Source organism: Zootoca vivipara, chromosome 9 (genome assembly GCF_963506605.1).
Source record: "Zootoca vivipara chromosome 9, rZooViv1.1, whole genome shotgun sequence".
Lineage (NCBI taxonomy): Eukaryota > Metazoa > Chordata > Lepidosauria > Squamata > Lacertidae > Zootoca > Zootoca vivipara.
Window position 1 is genome coordinate 25884646 of NC_083284.1, and position 19153 is coordinate 25903798.

Consider the following 19153-nt stretch of genomic DNA (forward strand, 5'->3'; position numbering starts at 1 on the left):
CTGCCAGTTTGGTGTCATCTGCAAATTTGATGAGCATTCCCTCAATACTTTCATCTAAGTCATTTATAAAGATGTTGAACAACAGGACAGAATCCTGTGGCACCCCACTTGCCACTTTTTTACAGGATGAAGAGGAACATTTAGTGAGCAACCTTTGGATTTGGTCAGTCAATCAGCTACAAATCCACCTAATGGTTACCTCGTCCAGCCCATGTTTTACCAGACTCTCTGCAAGAGTATCATGGGGGACTTTGTCATAAGCCTTGCTGAAATCAAGATGCACTACATCCACAGCATTCCCCTAGTCCACCAAGCGTCTTCTGCTTGCTTTACTTACTCCAGTGGAAGGCTTTTCCTTAGCCTTTTGCATTACTTAAAGGTAAAGGTAAAGGGACCCCTGACCATTAGGTCCAGTCGTGACCGACTCTGGGGTTGCGCGCTCATCTCGCATTATTGGCCGAGGGAGCCGGCGTATAGCTTCCAGGTCATGTGGCCAGCATGACAAAGCCGCTTCTGGCAAACCAGAGCAGCACATGGAAACGCCGTTTACCTTCCCGCTGTAGCGGTTCCTATTTATCTACTTGCATTTTGACGTGCTTTCGAACTGCTAGGTTGGCAGGAGCTGGGACCAAGCAACGGGAGCTCACCCCGTCACAGGGATTCGAACCGCCGACCTTCTGATCAGCAAGCCCTAGGCTCAGTGGTTTAACCACAGCGCCACCTGGGTCCCTTACTTGGTGGCCATCAAATATTTGTGCTTACCACATGCCCTGCTCTCTTAGCAGTGGGAGGGGCAGGAATGTCATACTGTGCTCAAGAGTCAGGATGGCTTGAGGTGAGAATCCTTTTACCTTTTACCTTCACAGTTGTGAGCTGGGAAGATTGGTGCCAGTGGGGGGAGCCTTCATCCATCTTTTGCAGAGTCTCAGAGACACTTGAAAAGCAGTGAGAAGTGCAGATGTCTCAAAGGCTTATTGTGGCACCAAGCAGATCCCCTTCCCTTCCCCCAAATCTTGAGCATGTCAGGGTTTCTCCTTGATGCTGCCTTCACCTATTCAGGTGTGATGTAAACATGAAAAGTGGGTGCAGGGTGTATACATCATCCCTATGCATGCTGGTCCCCAACACTTGTGACTTTCCCACATTGAGTAGGAGGGTCTGTATGGGGCTTCTAAGTGTCTTCATAATTCAGGATCACATAAAGGCTCTTAAGCTCATTTAGTGAGCATGATACGAAGCACCCTTTAGGCATGTCCACTCAATGCAGACAAGTCAGGGGTGGAGCATGTGGGGACCAGTGTTTGCAGGTACATTTAGAATGTGGCGTGCCCACCCCCAAAACCACTGTTTACAAAGTTTTTAGTGTATTTTAAGTATTTTGTTGGAAGCCGCCCAGATGGGAGGGGTATAAATAATAAATTATTATTATTGTGTACTATTACATTCCTTAGCACAGGTTAAGTGATGCACTCGCTAGTGGAAGCTGGTGAGTTTGTTTGTTACCCAGTGGAACTTCCATTCACTTCCCTTGGAACACTTTCCTAATGTCTGGATCTCTTTAGTAATAGGCTGTCTTTTGTGCCTTGCTGATGCTGAAATGCAGACACTGGGCCTGAGAAGAGCTCTTCTGTAGCATTTCAGCCATTGCAGTACAGCCAAGTTAGGGCCCTTTAATCGAAGAGTTTTTGGAAATACCCATTACCTTACGCTTTGGACAATGTTGTGCTAAAAATAGATGAATGCATGATTCCTCACTTGGATTAGGGTAAGGACCATTTATGTGCATTGCTTACTTGCTCAATTATGGGCTGAGAGAGACTTCCGGTTTTGCTGTGGCTTTTCAAGCTCGTTGTTTTACGTGTGTCTCGAAAGGGGTAGCTGTGCCGATTTCAATCAATCATTGTTATAATGAATGCATTTGCAGGAGCAAATACTTCCTAGGTAGGCGGGGCTGGTGTTTTGCAAGGATAGGCTGTTGGGATATGTAATCTGTGGGATATGCAAGCTGTGGGATATGCAGTCAGGGGATGATAGACCCCACCCCATCTGCCCCTAATATAAAAGATAATAAAAGATCATCTGAAATGTTCTGGGAGGGGATAATTCCCTCCCCCTCTTTTGTAATTAAAAAGATGCACTCTCTGTTTTCATTTCTCATACTCCCATAATCATCCTGTTTTTTTTTATTCCTAATGTAAGCACTTCACAAATCAGATAGCCTTTAAGTAATGCATACTGCAGACTAAGATATTCTACATTTTATTACCCTTCCCCCACAGAATTCAGCTGGCTGGGACAGGCTGAGCCCAGATTATGCTGTGTGTTTTCCTTGCTGAAGTCCACCCTCAGAGCAGCATTGGGATCGCCTCTTAATGCAGCTCTCCTAATGCAGCCTCACGTGGACTCTAAAAAAATGACACAATGAGGACCTGACTATTCCCAGCTTCTTCCCTTCTCTCTCTCTCCCTCTCTCAGCTCACTCAGCCATGTATTTAGCTAGGAAGTCGCTACCTGCAGACTGAACAGGCTGCAGCCGGTCTGTTCTGAACATAGCAACGTTTCCTCCTTATCCTCGCAATTCCTTTGTTTTTGGGTGGAGAAAGGCGGCAGGGTGGGGGAGAGAGAGAGAGAATAACTGCATTTAATAAGCAAGAGAAGGGAAGACTGGAATGGAGAGATGTGAGGAGAACAGAGCATATCATGTGCTTTTTAGCAGAGGCAGTTGCAGCGGCAAGTCATTAAGCCAGACTGCACCATTTTCTTCCCACCCTGTAACGAGGTGATGCTGGGAGCTGCAAGGAGCTGTCCACCCCTACCTACCCACTTCCAAGGATTGTGCAGAGGTGGCTCCATCCTGGCTATCTATGAAGCATATGCAGCGCGTCTGGAAGAATCCCAAGAGACCTTTCCAGCTGGTGGAATTTGTGCATAGGATGAATTTTCTTCAGCTGTCACAGGAAATCTAAAGTGCTTCCTGCTTTTCTGTGAGGCTTCTTCTCCATAGCTCGCTGTGTGCATGTTCCTTCCTACATGTGTGTGGGGGGGAGCAAGGGGGAGACTTAAAAATCAGGATATGCCTATCTTGTGCTGAATTATGGATGCTGCAGAGGCTGGATCACAGCTGTGACCTATCAGAGGGTGCCTGAGGAGGAGGGAGAAAGAGGAAGAGGATTGCCCTGTGGATTTCTGCCTTCCAGCATCACCTCCTCTGTGCCCTTGCGAGATAAACAAATCGCCTGGATCTCAGTGTGGTGGGAACCGACTCCTCTGAGCAGGTGCTCCCCTCTGCAAAATGGCTCACGCCGCTGCTTCTATTAAAAAAGTTCGGGAGGCTGAACTCGATGAAAGGGAGAAGGAGAAAGAGAAGGAGAGAAAAAGGCAAAGGAAAATCTCTAGGGAAAATCGGAAGCGCAAGGTATGAGCAAACATACCCCACCATCACTCTCCCCCCCCCCCAATATATATAGGACACGTACACAGGTGTCCCCTGCAAGCTATGCAGCAATGTCTCCCTTTCCACTTTCCATTCCAAAATTTTGCATCCTCTACCCCGCCATAAATGTTTTGCTTACTGCAGTGAGAGCAAATAAAATAATTCCTAGCCACATGGGTGCAAGCATATGAAGATGGCCAGTGGCACTTCTTTTGCTTTTCTTTTTTTTATCTTCAAAGCTCCCAGGCTCTGTTTTGATCACCCAGGAGCCAGGTGTTTTATGCCTCCAGCTGTTTTGAAACTGTTTACTGGCAGAGAATACTGCAATTTTGTGCTGCACTTAATCAAGATAGGTTTTGAGGTCGGAGACATTATTCCCTTTCCCCTCTATTTCCATTCTTTGCTGTCAGGTTATTAGCATGCAGTTTTACATGAAATCCAAATGCTGTCAACAGAACAATCTGTTCTGTTGCTTACCATAGGCATCAAGTATGGGTCCTTTGCACCTCTATTAACAGGCACTTCACTCTGTTCATATTACAGCATTGTTATGCGATTCATCCTGTAAACTGCAGAAGCTTTGTGTGTTTTTAATTAACTTAGGTTGTCTCCTTCTCCGCTTTTCAATACTGACAACCATTCCCCAGCCATTCTTTTCTGAAGTATTTGTAATATTGCAACTGTTTCTGAGATGTGTTTCGGATTGGGAAGCTAGTGACAGCTAAAACACCCTTTCCATCCCAATGCTTGTTGCTTATTTTGTCAGGGAAAATGATTTTCTATAAATTGGAAGAGAATATAACAACAATAGTGGTATTGTTGGATATTGTGGAGACCTGCATTGAGGTTATATTCTTCGCAACTCAGAACCACTCATATATTTTAGGGCCACCTCCCACTTGGCATTTGCCTCTGAAGGTATAGAGGTGTGACTTTTTGTTTAAATGTACACTGTCAGAGGTGGAGATCATGAGGGTGTTTACTTGGTAAACAGAAAGAGGGCCTTCTTGGTAGTGGCACCCACCCTGTGAAATGCCCTGTTATCAGATGTCAAGGAGATGAGTAACCATATAACCTTTAGAATACATCTGAAGGCAGCACTATGTAGGGAAGCTTTTTAATGTTGATTTTTAAATTATGTCTTTATATATGTTGGAAGCTGCCCAGAGTGGCTGGGGCAACCCAGTAAAATGGGTGGGGTACAAATAAATTGTTGTTGTTGTTGTTGTTGTTGTTGCTGCTGCTGCTGCTGCTGTTAGTGCATGAACACAAACCCTTCATCAGCTGAGTTTTCTCAAGTCTTGCTTAAAGAAGCAGATGTACAATATTCACATTTAATGGGATACGTTAATGTGTGTCCAAAGGACACCTAGGTAGGGAAGCAGCCATTGGTATACAGTACAGGAAATGCTTCCTTATTTGCTACATTTTAACTCATCTGCAGTGCTACTTTGTCTTATGTGCCTACATAAATTGTCTGCTGTTACCGGTATATGCTCCAGGTGGTAATTGCCTCTCTCTCCTTCCTTCCTTCCTTCCTTCCTTCCTTCCTTCCTTCCTTCCTTCCTTCCTTCCTTCCTTCACACACATTCCTTCCTGCGGCCTATGTTGTTGTGCTAATATCACACAGGCATAGGTCCAGTCATACTATATTTTAACATGTAGATATGTTTAGCAAATTGCCAGAATTGCCATTCCTGCTGTTTGTTTTTCTCCCCCTCTTCAGTATATTTATGGAATGCATCTAATTCCCACCCCTTGCTATTGTGGAATGAATTATTCAGTCTGAATTCATTACTATATATATATATATATATATATATATATATATATATATATATATATATACATACACATACACATACACACACACACACACACACACGGCTGGATACCTATGGGATGCCTGATGTGATCTGTCTGACTTCTTGAAGGCTTTGTTTGCTATGTTCATTAAGTTGCATTAGAATTCTCTTTATCAGGACATGAATGCCATTTCCCATATAGGCAGCACTGGGATGTGTAGCTGATGAAGGCGGATTGCGATTACTACCCTAATCCTCTAAATGGAACACTACAGCATAAGCCAGCCCTTTGATTATATGTTTGATCATTTCCTTATAAAACATATAGTATATTTTACTGCTATGTATAGTATATAAATATGATTACCAACTCATCTGTGCATGTAGAAGGCTGCTTTGCAATGAACTGATTTTTGGAGAGCTCTCTCTGATTTTCTCTGTTTTAAACCAGAATGTTGAGGCTCTTTAATTAAAGTTGAATATAATTAAACCAGTCCCTTCTGGCATCTCTTTTGCACAAACTGCTGCATGACCTTGATTAGAACCAGGCAGACTTAGAGGAGTCCACATGTTAGAAATATGTTGGCCACAGAGGATGGGGAGATCAGCATGTTCCCCAGAAGCAATAATAGGTCAGTGCTCAGCATATACCAGGGAATTACTATGCTTCTATTTGCTTTGTTCTGTTTAATATTCAGCAGCCAGCCTCATTGTGTCTGCCTTTTACTGCAGCTGCACATTCACTGTTACATAAATAGCCCCCTCAGTCGCACAGCAAACTTGCTTTCTAACAGGAATGGGTGTGGTTTAAGCATGTTGCCCTTTACCTGTAGAAATATAAATCTGTGTGCATGGCAAAGGATGAGATAGCATGATGCTGTGTAATGTGAAGTGATGAGCATATCTGGAATGTACACAGACCCTTCTTGGCAGTCATAAACAATTTTGGGTAGACAAAAGGCCTGAGTACCTTTCAGGATTGGGATGACAAAGGCAAATTATAGGCTGTGCACATAGCACCAGTTTAAATGCAGCTAGGTCCTTTTTCACCTCAATTCAGATTGAATCTGGCTTGAGGGGAAACATATCAAAATGCCTAAGAAACAAACCAGCTGTGCACACAGCAATGGCTTGATTGGTTCTCTTTGCTTTAGGGGAAAGCGTAAGCCCTATGTATTAATGTTTCCTCACGTTTGTACCGGTATGTGTGAGACTCTGACAAGGGTGTGTGCATTTTCAACAGGTCCAATCTGGCTTGCTCTTTTTTCTTATCAGGTTCCAAAGAGTCAAGGATTATGGTTTCCAAAAGTGTGATTCACAATGCCCCTGTGATTGTGATGTTGCATCTTCCTATGGGCTCTGTTATCTCATATTGAACATGAGTGGGGAGAACGTGTCTGTAGGAGCAAAAATGTGGGAAGGTGGTAGCCTATTGAGTAGAGGGGCAACTGGGAAGTTGTGCATGTTTGCATAGGAACCAAGAAGGTGAGGGAGAAGCAGTATATGGAATAAAAGAACAAAGTGGGTATATTCTAGGTTAGGGCGATGAAAGGAAGATCAAGTAAGTTTATAGCAGGATGCAGGGATTTTTTGTTTAATTTTAATTTTAGATTTTCTTTTTAAAGGGGTGGGGGTGGGGAGATAAACATAAGATCTAACCCCCCTCCCCCATAAAATTACTTCCAAATATTGATACAGCAATGAAGAGTATTGCATATCAGTGAAAACTATGCTGAGAAATAACTGGATATGGTTTTATAAAGTCCGAGAAACACTGGCATATCTATGAGCTGAAGGGTTTTTTGGTTGTTGATAGGAAGCCACTCAGAAAGGTCTCTATCCCTAAGAGTCTCTGCTTTCTATTGGCTGAGCAGCCATAGCAAGTCATCCAGATTCTAGAGAAAGGTTGGACATTGAAAGGATATAGACATACAGTAGATGGGGCACCTAGGAAAAGACGGTTGGAACATGGAGAAGTCTAGAAGAATCAGATGAGTGTGATCAGATGCTTCTTCAAAGACACACAAAAAAGCTTGATATTAGGAAGACATGTTCTAGCCTTTCCTTGGGATGCTAACTTTTTGCATGCAAGTTGTTATTTTTATGGAGGAGTGAGCATTCAGCCATGTTAGCTCCTCTAGCCTGCAGCCTGAAGAGGTGCAGCCCAGACATAGATTTACCATCTCAAAGAGAACTACAGGCTCATGCAGGCAGGGGCGTCACAATGGGGTGGGTATGGGGGCGGTACGCCCCAGGTTCCACTCTGGGGGGTGTGCCACTTGGTGCCCCCACCCCCGCGACTCCCAAGCCGAGCCTCCAGCTTCCCGGTAAAAAGTCTGCACCAAGGCGCCAATGATGCATGTGACATTACGTAGCGATGCCGTGCCCCCCTGTGTGCATGGCAATTTGCCGCCCCGGGTGTCGCGGCGCCTCGCTACGCCCCTGCGTGTAGGGGGGCAGGGCAGCCAAGTACACTTGCCCCGTTTTTCTGAGGGCTAAGTTGGCTGGGGATCCCCGCTAAGGACATACTGCCTTTTGGTTTGAGTTTATTACCTTATCCGAACAAGTCTCCCACCCCGGGCCTCAGACAAGCTCCGAGGCACCTATATGAGGCGTCTTTCATTTTCTTTTCATTCTTCTGCACCATCCCATGTTCCGACCCTCCTCTGAAGTAGAGTTCAGAATCAATTAGGAAATTAGGCTTGAGTTGAGAGTGAATCTGAGAGTCTTAATTTGCCTCGGTGTGCAAGAGGGCGTAACTAGATATGATGAGACAGCTAGTCCCAGTGAAAGCAGTTTGAAAAGATGTTTAAAATTCAGCAGCAGAAAACAAGCGACTGCAGGGAAAGTGCATGTTGGATAAAATGCAGCCATTGGTTTTCATTTTAGTTTTGGTGGAAATGGACCCTGCTCATATCTGGATACTCCATTTCACTGGGTGAAGTAATTAATAACTTGTTTCCGAGAGAGAGAGGGAATGGGAGAGAATAGGCAGTGAGAAGAGAGTATGCATGGCAGGAGCTGCAGACTTGAGTACATCTACTTACAGTACATATTGATTGCCAAATCTTCTGTTACATATTAATATGGGTAGCTCTAAAGTACAAAAGGAACCCTGTGTGTGTGTGTGTGTGTGTACACACATATAAATATATAACATACACATACATACATGCACAAACACACACACACACACACACACACACACAATTATTCACCTCTAACATTTAAAAATATGCTTTGTGTCCACAACTGTGTTTTGAGCGCAGGCACTGCAGGATTTTTAAATCTTCATTTGTCAGAATAACAGCATGTTTCACTCACCTTGTGATAAAGCTCTACCTCAGTCGCTCATCTTAGAGATCAAATCAGTTTGCTATATCACCACAAATCTTTTAAAGGATTTCTGCAAATCATGAAGACAATGTCTTGGTACCTGTGGGGAGCTGTTCTACATGAACTGCTTGTTAAATGGAGGCAGCCTCTACAGCATGGGCAGCTGTTATGATGCCCTCCAGATGTTGCTGAACCATCATTCCTGACCATTGGTCATGATTGCTGGGGCTGATGGGAGCGGAAATTTGTGCTGGAGGATTTCAGTCGTCTAATTCCTTAGTTTGAACTGTATGCTGTTTGAAGAAGTCTATAAGAGGGCCCAAACAGACCCATAAATACTTAGGAAAATATTTGAGCTTTCAAAATCAGACTTTCTTCTCAGGAATAAATAATTACATTTGGTTATCTTCATTTTCAAAGAATGTTTTTGACCACTGTCCTAAATCTGAACTATAAATTCTCAACTCCTTTCAGATGCAGATGAATGTGAAAACTTTTTTTCTTCAAAAAACACATTTCCATATCAAAACCATGTATGCTCACTTCCAGAGTAGATTAAATGTTTGCTGCTAATATATAATCCTATGATAACTATGTTTGTGACCCAGATGTAGATGATTGCTGAAATAACATCTGCCTTTCAAGGGAACCAGCTTAGTTTTTTTTTTGTTACTTTCATTTTTTTAGGAAAGTGGAAAAGGTTGGCAACAGTGCTTAGAATATGTGAAAGGGGCATAAGTACTAAACATCTCTGGCAGCAAAGTCTGTATATCTACATATTTCGAAAGTTAGGAATGTTTCGAAAACTGATGAACAAGATAATGGGAGGTCAACAGTAGGTAAAGCCAGAGTCAGTGATGGGCAGGCAATGGCAGGCAGAGCCAACTAATTCTAGTTTCCCCCCTATCCTCCTTCCTACAAGAGCAACATTGGGACCTAGGAAGAGGAAGCCGACAGCACTGCCACACCCTAGACTGGTTGTATGTAAGAGGGAGGAGTTGGCTGGGGACAGACTGAGGTTGGTGAGACATTTGAGGTTGGTGAGACATTGAGGTCCAGCCTCCATTTGAGGTTGGTGAGACATTAGGTCCAGTCTCCACTGATTGTGTGCATGTGAAATGTAGACTTCATGAAGGGCATTGAATAGTTCCATGAAGGAAATAACCAAAGCTAGGCTTGTGCTTACCATTATTCATAGCATACTAAGAATGTAATCAGATGCTTGGGATTGTGCTGCCACACAAAATGCCCAATCTTGACATTGTGCAGAATGGTCTACCTCTTCTGCAGAATGTTGCGATCATTTGGGTATGTTGCGGGATGAGTCAATCTTTTAGGTATCCGGTCCCAAGCTTTGTAGGGCTTTCTACACCAATACCAACGCCTTGAACAAGGCGTGGAGATGTGTTGGAATACGCTAGCTCTGGATTTCTTGCATGGAGCAAGGAGTTGGACTGCATGACCTACAAGACTGCAAGAGTCTGCAGTGATGTCCTGTGGATATGTGGTGCTGGGGAGGTCTCTTTCACTAAAACACTTATTTTGTGCTCATTACGAAGAGGTCATTGAGCTCTTCGTGGCTTCCCAGCAAGACCAACTATGTTTTGCAGCTGGACTGAAGTGATACAAAGATGCCATGGGTAATGTGTGACCCAGAAGATGTCCCTGGGAAGCACAACCTGCCCAGAACTGAGCAGAGAAGAAATATCAGAGTTGGGAGTATAGACAGGCAGTTGCACAGCTCCTGTTACTACAGCAAGAGATCTAGTTAGACTCCACCTGCCTCTCTATCCCTGTAGCGGGAGGATCCGTTCAGAAAGAGGAAGGAAGGGACCTTTCCTTCAAGAAGCTCAAAGTGGTGAGCATGGCTCTCTCTGTTTCCATATTATTTTCACAACAACCCTGTGAGGTAGGCTAGGCTGTAAATCAATGGCTGGCCCAAAGATCACCCACTGAGCTTCATAGCCGCATGGACATTTGAACCCTGGTCTTCCAGGGCTTAGTCTTGACACTTTAACCACTATACCACACCACTTAGTCTTTGCTCTTATATAGACTGGATGCAGTTTCATCAGATGTTTTGCCAGCTGACCAAGTGAGCTGGTTGAGTTTGTGTGTTCAGTTTCTCTCTCTCTGTCTGGCCACTGTTGCCATTAGGTCCAGAGAAAGATGCATGTGAGCATTGCCTGAGCATAGTGCTGTATGGCTAGGGGCTCAAGCACCCAGGAAGTGGCACCGGACTGGACTTGCGCCGTCTGAAGTGTTGGAGGGCATGGCCAGGTTCCTTTAGAACAGCCACAGTTATGTTGAAGGTTTCTTTTTCTTTAAAGCACCACAGGTCTTCAGCGCTTTAATGATGTTCTAGGTTATGTTGTTACTGATGAACATCTTTTGATGTTCCAGGTTTAATAATGCAAGCATTTCCTTAATTATTTATTGTCTCTGGTTTGTTCCATGCTAAGCTGTATAATGATGTGTTGCCGCTTGACATTTTTGAAGTTGGCAGCACACAAGAGGATTAGCATATGATGATAAGTGCCTGGTTAATTCTGCATCTTTTAGGGAGCTTCTTTTTAGGCCAAGCATTCTTGAGACTGGTGCTGTTGCTTTGTCAGGGAAACTGCATAGGGTGAATGTGCATCCATAATACTTGCATGCCTTCTGCGAACCTCCTTCAGATATGCATCATTTCTTGGATAAAGGAACTACTCACCCAGTGCCTCCATCTTGCCAGGATTCAGTACATCTAAAAATGCATTTATAGAGATCTATCTATAGATGTGGTTAGGCCTTTTACTGTGATACTGTTTCACCATGTACTCATGCAAAATTTCTCTTTCCCCCTACTCTATTGCAGTAGTTTGCAATGATTAATAGCATGGTTTGTCTGCTTTTTTATTTATATGCTCAGTGTAGTGACATATGGTAGTTCTTGGATTAAAAGATCTCTCTGTCTCTGGTACTAGCAAGAGAGGATTATTATGATTAATGCATTGAACCATTCAGCATATAGGAAGGGCCTTCTGGTGATTGTTTTTCAAATATGGCTAAGAATATGCGTTTGTAATTGGTTGAGTGCTTAATGGGTAGCGAGGCTAGAAGTGTTGTGCTCCAGATTGTCATTTATCCCACCATCATCTGCATTTGCAAATGTTACTTATCAGAGAAAATATAGAGCTGCCTCAGTGAAATGGCATTTGGTATGTCAAGCATAATGAAGTTGGGGAATTTTGCAATATGAAGTGTTGGGCCTCCATCGTATTCTGTCAGCATGGCCCTTACCCAGCTACAGCAAATGAAACAGCATTTTATTTATATATCTGACCATCTTCCATTGCTAGGCAAATGGACATTAGGGAAGGGTATCACTTTCACACACAGGAAGATCAAGTAACTATAATATCAACTAGGAACTCAATTGTAATCATATTTGAATAATTTTATAACTCAAAAAGATTTGACATCTCCTTCCCATTTTTTTTAAATTGCGATTTTATGAGTTATGGATCCTCATGTTGTTTAAGCTTGTGCCTTAGAGAAAATAATAGAAGGGTGTCCCAGTTTTGAGATGACATGCAGGATCATAGAATAACAGAGCTGGAAGGCTCCCTGAGGATCATCTAGTCCAGGCATCCTCAAACTGCGGCCCTCCCTAGCTAAGAGGACTAGTAGTCAGGGATGATGGGAATTGTAGTCCAAAACATCTGGAGGGCCGAATTTTGGGGATGCCTGATCTAGTCCAACCCCATGCAGTACAGGAATATGTAGCTATCCCATATGGGGATTGAACCTGCAACCTTGGCGTTATCAGCACCACACTGTAACCAACTCAGCTATGTCCCTTTGTACGTTGAAATGTACATGTGTGAAGTTCCTGAGAATGTGAACTGTGGGTTGAAAGGCTGCAAAAAAATGCCCAGTGTTTCAAACCTCAACTCATTCCCAAAGTAACATGCATAGCCCCTAACTAGTATTCCCTCAGCTCTTCCTCCCTGCGCCTGCAATATCATCCTCATGCAAAGGTCAATATCATTATCTTACATAGCTTTTGTAAAGTTTGCTGTGACATCTTGTATGCAAAGAGCTTTGGCCATTTGTAATCCACTATGCAAAGTGTTATTATTTTACCAGCTATCAGCAGTAGTGCTATATATGTCCTACTCTTGGATATATTTAGCTGTTTATATTTAGCAGTGTAGATTCTGGTATTAAGTGCCAAAGCACAATAAACAAAATCACCTTCCACATTTTCTCATTTCTGTAACTTGTTCATATATTTCCAGCTGCTATACCCATAATTTCAGGAGGTGCTTTTTGTTAGAGACAGCTCATCAAATCATATGAATTGTGTGCAAGGGGGTGGGGTGGGATCACATTTTCTTTCCTTTAAAAATAACAAATCCTGTTAGGGCTTCTATGAATCCCATGGCTTGGATGGCTACACAGTGCTTAAATGGATTTAGAGCTGCTCTTGATGTCAAAAACTAAGAGATGCTCTGCACCTGCTGTGCCGAAGCCATATCCTTCTTAATATTTTGATTTTTCTCTTGATTTTGTTGCGCAAAATCAATATGGATAGCCATCAGGTTTAGAATGAATTTAAGACAAAGAAATGCCAGTGTTCAAATAAGATGAGCATAGCCAAATACAGGTGAAACTCGGAAAATTAGAATATCATTGAAAAGTGCATTTATTTCAGTAATGCAATTTAAAAGGTGAAACCAATATATGAGATAAATGCATGGCATGCAAATCAAGATATGTCAAGCCTTTATTTGTTGTAATTGTAATTATTTGTTGTTAGGCGGGTCAATTATAAATGGAATGTAATTAATGAAATGTAATAATGATGTTTATTTTTGTATTATTGTAACTATTTGTTTTATTACTGTGGAATTTCCAAAAGAAAGCATTTGTAAAAATTAAAATAAAAATAAAAAATAAAAAGTTGCATTACTGAAATAAATGCACTTTTTGATGATATTCTAATTTTCCGAGTTTCACCTATAAGTAAGAGCACAGCCACAATGAACAAGTCGAGTGAAAAACATTTCAAGACAGTTACGAAGCCATACTTCTCAATCAGCTGTGTGAGAGGCTTTATGTCCTAATACTGTATATGGAGTATTTTAGCCATATTAACCCATATGTTCAGTTTACACATTCAATTCATAGTAGATACTGTTTGCCAGTAATAGCCAGGAAAGAAGATAGTGCTCAGCTGGTCCAAAGCTCTTTGCTGGAGCATCAGCCAATGCACTAGATGTGCTGTGCTCAGCCTTTCAGTATAGATGGATATGCTCAGAGGATGATGGAGATGGGGCATTGGCTTTTAAGATAATTCTACTCAGTGTTATTTAGCAACTGAAGAATATTAATCCATAATTTTTCCCTGGAGATGAATTCGAAGAAACAACTGTAAATGAGTTCTGGAATTGAAAAGGACATTTCAAGGATAACCCAGCAACAGTAAAGTCACTCAGTGAAACAGAAACAAAAGGACCGATCAAGGGTTGGACTTAAGATGCTGATCTAAAACTGGAATAGAGACCACCATAGCTACTAGCCACAATGTCTATGTTCTGCCTTCAGCTGTAATCACAGGTGGGAAGAATACTGCTGCACTTAGTTCCTGCTTGCCGGTTTCCCACAGGCATCTGACTGGCCACTGGAAGAACAGGATGTTGGACTACTTGGGACATTGGCCTGAACTGACAGTTTTTCTTATGTACCTTAACTCCCCAGTGAGGGTAACACTAGGGCTGACCGAGATCAAGTTTCTCATGGCACAATTAGCCAATTAGCCTCTAATGTGCCCAGCACTTTTCCATCAAAGCACTTTTCCTCTTGACTTCTTTGAATAATTATAGATTCAAGAAGGTGAAAGCAACCTCTAACTCTTTTCCATTGCTTGTGTTTTTAATTATACAATACTGGTGTACAGGCCAGATTACTGTAACAATCAGCTTTTGTTTTCGGTTTCTTAGCTGCTATGTGATATGATAGATCTGAGAGACAGACCCAAATAACAATGGCATTAACGAGACCCTGGGAGTTTTCCACCCTTCCATAAGGACTTTGAAATTTAAGTCGCTAAATAATACACTTGGTTTGATTGCTTTGCCCTGCCTCAATCTGGCAAAGGATGAAAATATTTGCTTTCTGAGTAATTTGCCCTTAATAACTTTGAAGCAGTGCAACAAACAGCACTAGCATTGTTAGAAGTTCACTGGCAGAAAGCTTGCCCCTTTCTTTGTCTTAGATATCTATGTAGATCACAACCATCTGCAAGTGGTTTTTGAAAGAAGTCCTTGGACTTTGTTTCCTGCTTGCCTATCCATTTATATGCTCTTAAAAGTATGCCATGCATTTTGTCAATGTTCTTCATCCATTGGAATTCTTCAACTAACATTTATTGCCAGGCAGAGATTTAGTGTGTAGGACATGTCTCTTTTTATATAATTAATCTGAAAACTGGAAGAATATCAAGTACCAAAACCTGTTGTTTCTATGAATCTCTCCTGCCACTTTCGTGCTCCCTTCTGTCCACCTCCCAGCTTTGAGTCTAAAGTAAATGGAATTTGTGGAGTTGCAATTGTACATTGTATTTTAAATTTCACAGTATTGACGGCTACCATAATTTTTTAGAAACCTTATTCATTAGACATGGAATGTGAGAAGGCAGATATGTGTGAACAGGAAGCAACACTGAGGAGGTTAACCTTTTATATTTATAGAGCATGCTTCAAGTTTCTGGGTTTGCCAACTGCTATCTTTTATGACATTAAAAACACAGGACAGCGTTAAATAAAACAAACAAAACTGGCAGAGTTGATCTGTGCACGCAGTGAACTCTGCCACAAAGCTAGGCTTGAATTTTGCTGAATAGGAGGCAGCTCTGTTCTGTATTTGATGGAATGTCATGGGGATATTGTGCTAAGAGTTTGATATTTCCCTTTTCATATGAAGTTGCATACATAAATTTTGATGTCGCAGATGTTTTAAAAAAATGAGAGGCAACTATCTGCAGCTATGGGAGTGTCTAAACAAGTCTGTTCATTTTTACAGCTTCCTCTGTTAGTCAAGCACTCTGAGACTTTTGCAGCAGAAGGAAGGTGTTGTTGCCCATAGCAAAGAAATTTGTCGGGAGGGAATCCCACTGCCCCAGTCATACTGCTTCCACCAGGCCTGTTGTTGGTGTATCTGTCTGATTTGTTTTGTTGCCTTTGTGACCTTCTGTGAGTCCTTGAAAGTTGCCTCTCAACCCGCCTCTCAACAAATGTCCCATCAAGTTCTCCTAATCATATTAAGAAATCCTAAAACAGGTATTAGACTGGGGTTAGGGTGGAATTGCTTCAGATGTCCATAACCTGTCACATCAATGTTGAATATGGCATGCCTGGCATCTTATCAAGCAAGGAAAGAGTAAGAAGTTTGTTTGTTTTCAGACCTTGGAGTCTTCAGACTATCAGTATTATGAGAAGACTTGAAGTGTATATCAGGATGTTAGACCAGCATATTTAAAGTGGATTAGGCAGTCTGTTGCTTTAGTACAGTTTGGAAAAGGAAATAAACTGAAAATGTGGGATGAATGAATTATAAATGGATTGACATGTAGACACCTAACAAATGAATCAGGGTGACCATTAACTGTCATATAACCACACTGTAAATTTCAGAATGAAATTTAGGCTGGACCTAGTCTAACCACCACATAAGCTTTGTACAAGCAAATCAGGATTAAAGCTGAACAGATAGTCTGGTGGACCCATAAGCTTGTTGAATTTGACTGAGGATTACTATTAATACATCTAAATGTTGAGACCTATTGGAGATCTCAATACATGAAATCTGTTAAACTTCATATCTCAAAGCTTCCTTTGACACACAAGTTGAATTTTATTACAATATCTAGGTATGCAATTGACACTTTCCTCCATAAATTGGCAGTAAATATAAATAATAAAATATTGCAATAACCAAAAGGCTGGACAACTTGGGAAAAAGAGAAGCACAGAGCCATTCTAAATTAACTTGACATAATTAACACGAGCATGAATTCCCCGTAGGTCAGTAATCCTAAAGGGTGAAAAACACAGTTATCCGATTATAAATCCTGGCAGCTGTGAAGGGTAACAAATCAATAGGGCAATAAAGATGTTGGATCATTGACAACTGGTTACTGAATATCATTTGTTTCTTTAAAAAAAATTGATAAAGGAGAAACAATGTTATACAAAATCAGTAAGTACTTGAAAATGTGTGTCAAAATAACTAAAACTATAACAGTTACCTTTGGTACAGTTTAGTTTCATTGCATGTGCTTTTGGTATATTCAGTGGGTTGGAACCAGATTTAGGCCTTATTTACCCAAGAACAGTAAACTGTGGTCAGAAAAAAACCATGGTTTATAATGAATGAGCAGCGTGTTAGTGCATGTTGCACAGTCATGCTTCCTTCACTCCCCCATTTGCGGGGAGCGGGGGACAAAACCATGGAGTGGATGACTTAGCGATACATGCAAACTGGCTTTCGTGGTTTGTTTTTTCATACAAACTACAAAGTGCTAAACTAAAAGCAAACAATGGCTTCCATTCATTATAGGTTCAGAAAGAAACAGAATACAAGTGTTGGTTCTTACGTAATGCTAACTCAGCCCCTCCATGCTTTGCTTATTGCCTCTGGAAAGGGAGAAGCAAAGTGGGCAAGATTGAGTAGCATGCACAAACCAGCATGGTGGTTCTCCTTTGTAGCAGTTGTTGTCGCTGCTGCTGTTAATCTTATGTGTACCCCACCCATGGGATACAAGGGATACAAGGCTGCCTTCAGATAACTTCTAAAGGTTGTATAGTTACTACATCTGATGGGAGGACGTTCCACAGAGTGGGCGCCACTACTGAGAAAGCGCTCTGCCTGGTTCCCATAGTTTGTTTCAGTGTATGGCTTACTGCTGCATGCAAACCAGACCATAGTCATACTTGCCATAGACCAGCTGAAATAAATGGGACACCACTAATGTATGTCATCTTGATATCAATTGGTCTCCACAGTGCAATCCCAACTATGTCTACACAGAAAAGTCCTGTTGAATTCATGGAGGCTTACTCCCAGGAAAGTGTGGTTAGGATTGTAGCCTAAATCTGGATCCAACCATATGTCTACTTTTCTGGTGATAAATATAATTGAGTTTGTATTATTGGCAAAGCTCCAGTTGGCTGTCTGGGGCCTGCTTCTAAGATTTGTACTTTAGAGAGCATGGCTGCTTGAGCAAAAGGGTAGTGGCTCAAAGTGCTTAAAGGATACTCAAATGCTGTAACTCTGCAGAATTGCCAAAGGAATTCTATGAGACTATGACTCATTCAACTAATGCAGATTCAGAACGAACAAATATGCCATAGTTGCATATTTATTAAGTACCATATGAGGATCTTTTAAAAAAAAACAAAGCACCATTAAAATATCTAGTAGCATTTGTGTGTTAAATAAAAAACAATTGGCATTTTGAATTAATCATTTCATGTGAAACTTTTTCACCTCCCCCAATGCCCCCCCCTTTCCTGGAAAGTACCAAGGTGTTAGCATGCAGCATTCTGAACTGTAGTGCTTTGGGCAAGCACCAAGGGATAATGTGAACAGTAGAAGGGTGGGGGGGGGGAAATCAAAACATTCAAAGGCATGCAGCTGGGTAATTCAATAACCCTTGTATGTGGAGGCATTTCACACAGTAGGACTTTAACTCTGCGCTAGTCAGGCTGCCTGTATGTCGCTTTCCCCCTCCCCGTTCAATTTACATGCATAGCTGGCCTAGTAGGTGTAAAAATAGACAGGCAGTGCCTGAATTGGAAATGGTCACTGAATGCAGTCTGCAGTTGCTGAGGTTTCCTTTTGACACAGGGCAGCCCGCAGAAGGCAAGGGGAGTTGAGGGGAGCAAAGCACAGGATCAGTAATTATCCTTCTGGATTGTTTACTCTGCCACTTTGGAGTGTTTAGGACACTTCAAAGTCAAACCCACTTGCAGGAGTGAACGGGGAGGACTGATATGGGCAATGCACCCCTTTGCCAGGCTTGTCACACGGACAAGGGTGTGAGAGTGCAAGGAAACATACAAGATGTGGATAAAATTCCAGACTACTATGGATGCAACAACGAAGAGGCTAAATATCCTGAGACACTGGTAAGCCTAAAGAGACGACAAAGGGGATAAATAGGCCTTTGTGATTGTGTAGAAAAGAAGAAGATGACCTCTTAGCAAGAGAACTCTTTGAACCTGCTTGGTAGATACTGGCAATGCTGAGCAATGAAATAGGGTCTGTGACTTTAAAAACTGCTGGTGGCTGGATTAAGATGGTAATTGTTGGGGATCTGTTGAAGAGCAAAGTAGCTCCTGGGATACGTTTCCATGCATGTAAAATGTAGGATTGTAAGTAGCAAAAAAAACCTCAGGAGATAGAGCTCCTAATAAAATAAAGGAATGTATTTTACTATATTTTTGTAAGTAGACATTCCAAAGAGACTGTACTGATGTCTCATTTGAGAACATAAAATCAATAAATTGCATTTGATGGACTGTGCTATTCC

The 19153-nt window shown here is 41.9% G+C and overlaps 1 protein-coding gene across 50 annotated transcripts in view; it reads left to right on the forward strand.

Moving 5' to 3' along the window:
* Positions 1–19153, forward strand: part of ANK2 (ankyrin 2) — a 310153-nt gene that overhangs the window by 153217 nt on the left and 137783 nt on the right. For 19 of the 50 annotated variants that reach the window (XM_060278513.1, XM_060278516.1, XM_060278526.1 and 16 more), the window contains exon 1: positions 17438–18749. The exons of 13 other annotated variants lie outside the window; for them this stretch is intronic. In XM_060278513.1, the coding sequence (XP_060134496.1) occupies positions 18615–18749 (135 nt within the window). In that variant the 5' untranslated portion in view covers positions 17438–18614. Of the gene's footprint in view, positions 1–2184; positions 3416–17436; positions 18750–19153 lie in introns of those variants that run through there. 18 more of the 50 variants (XM_035113102.2, XM_035113105.2, XM_035113107.2 and 15 more) reach the window with 5 other exon arrangements.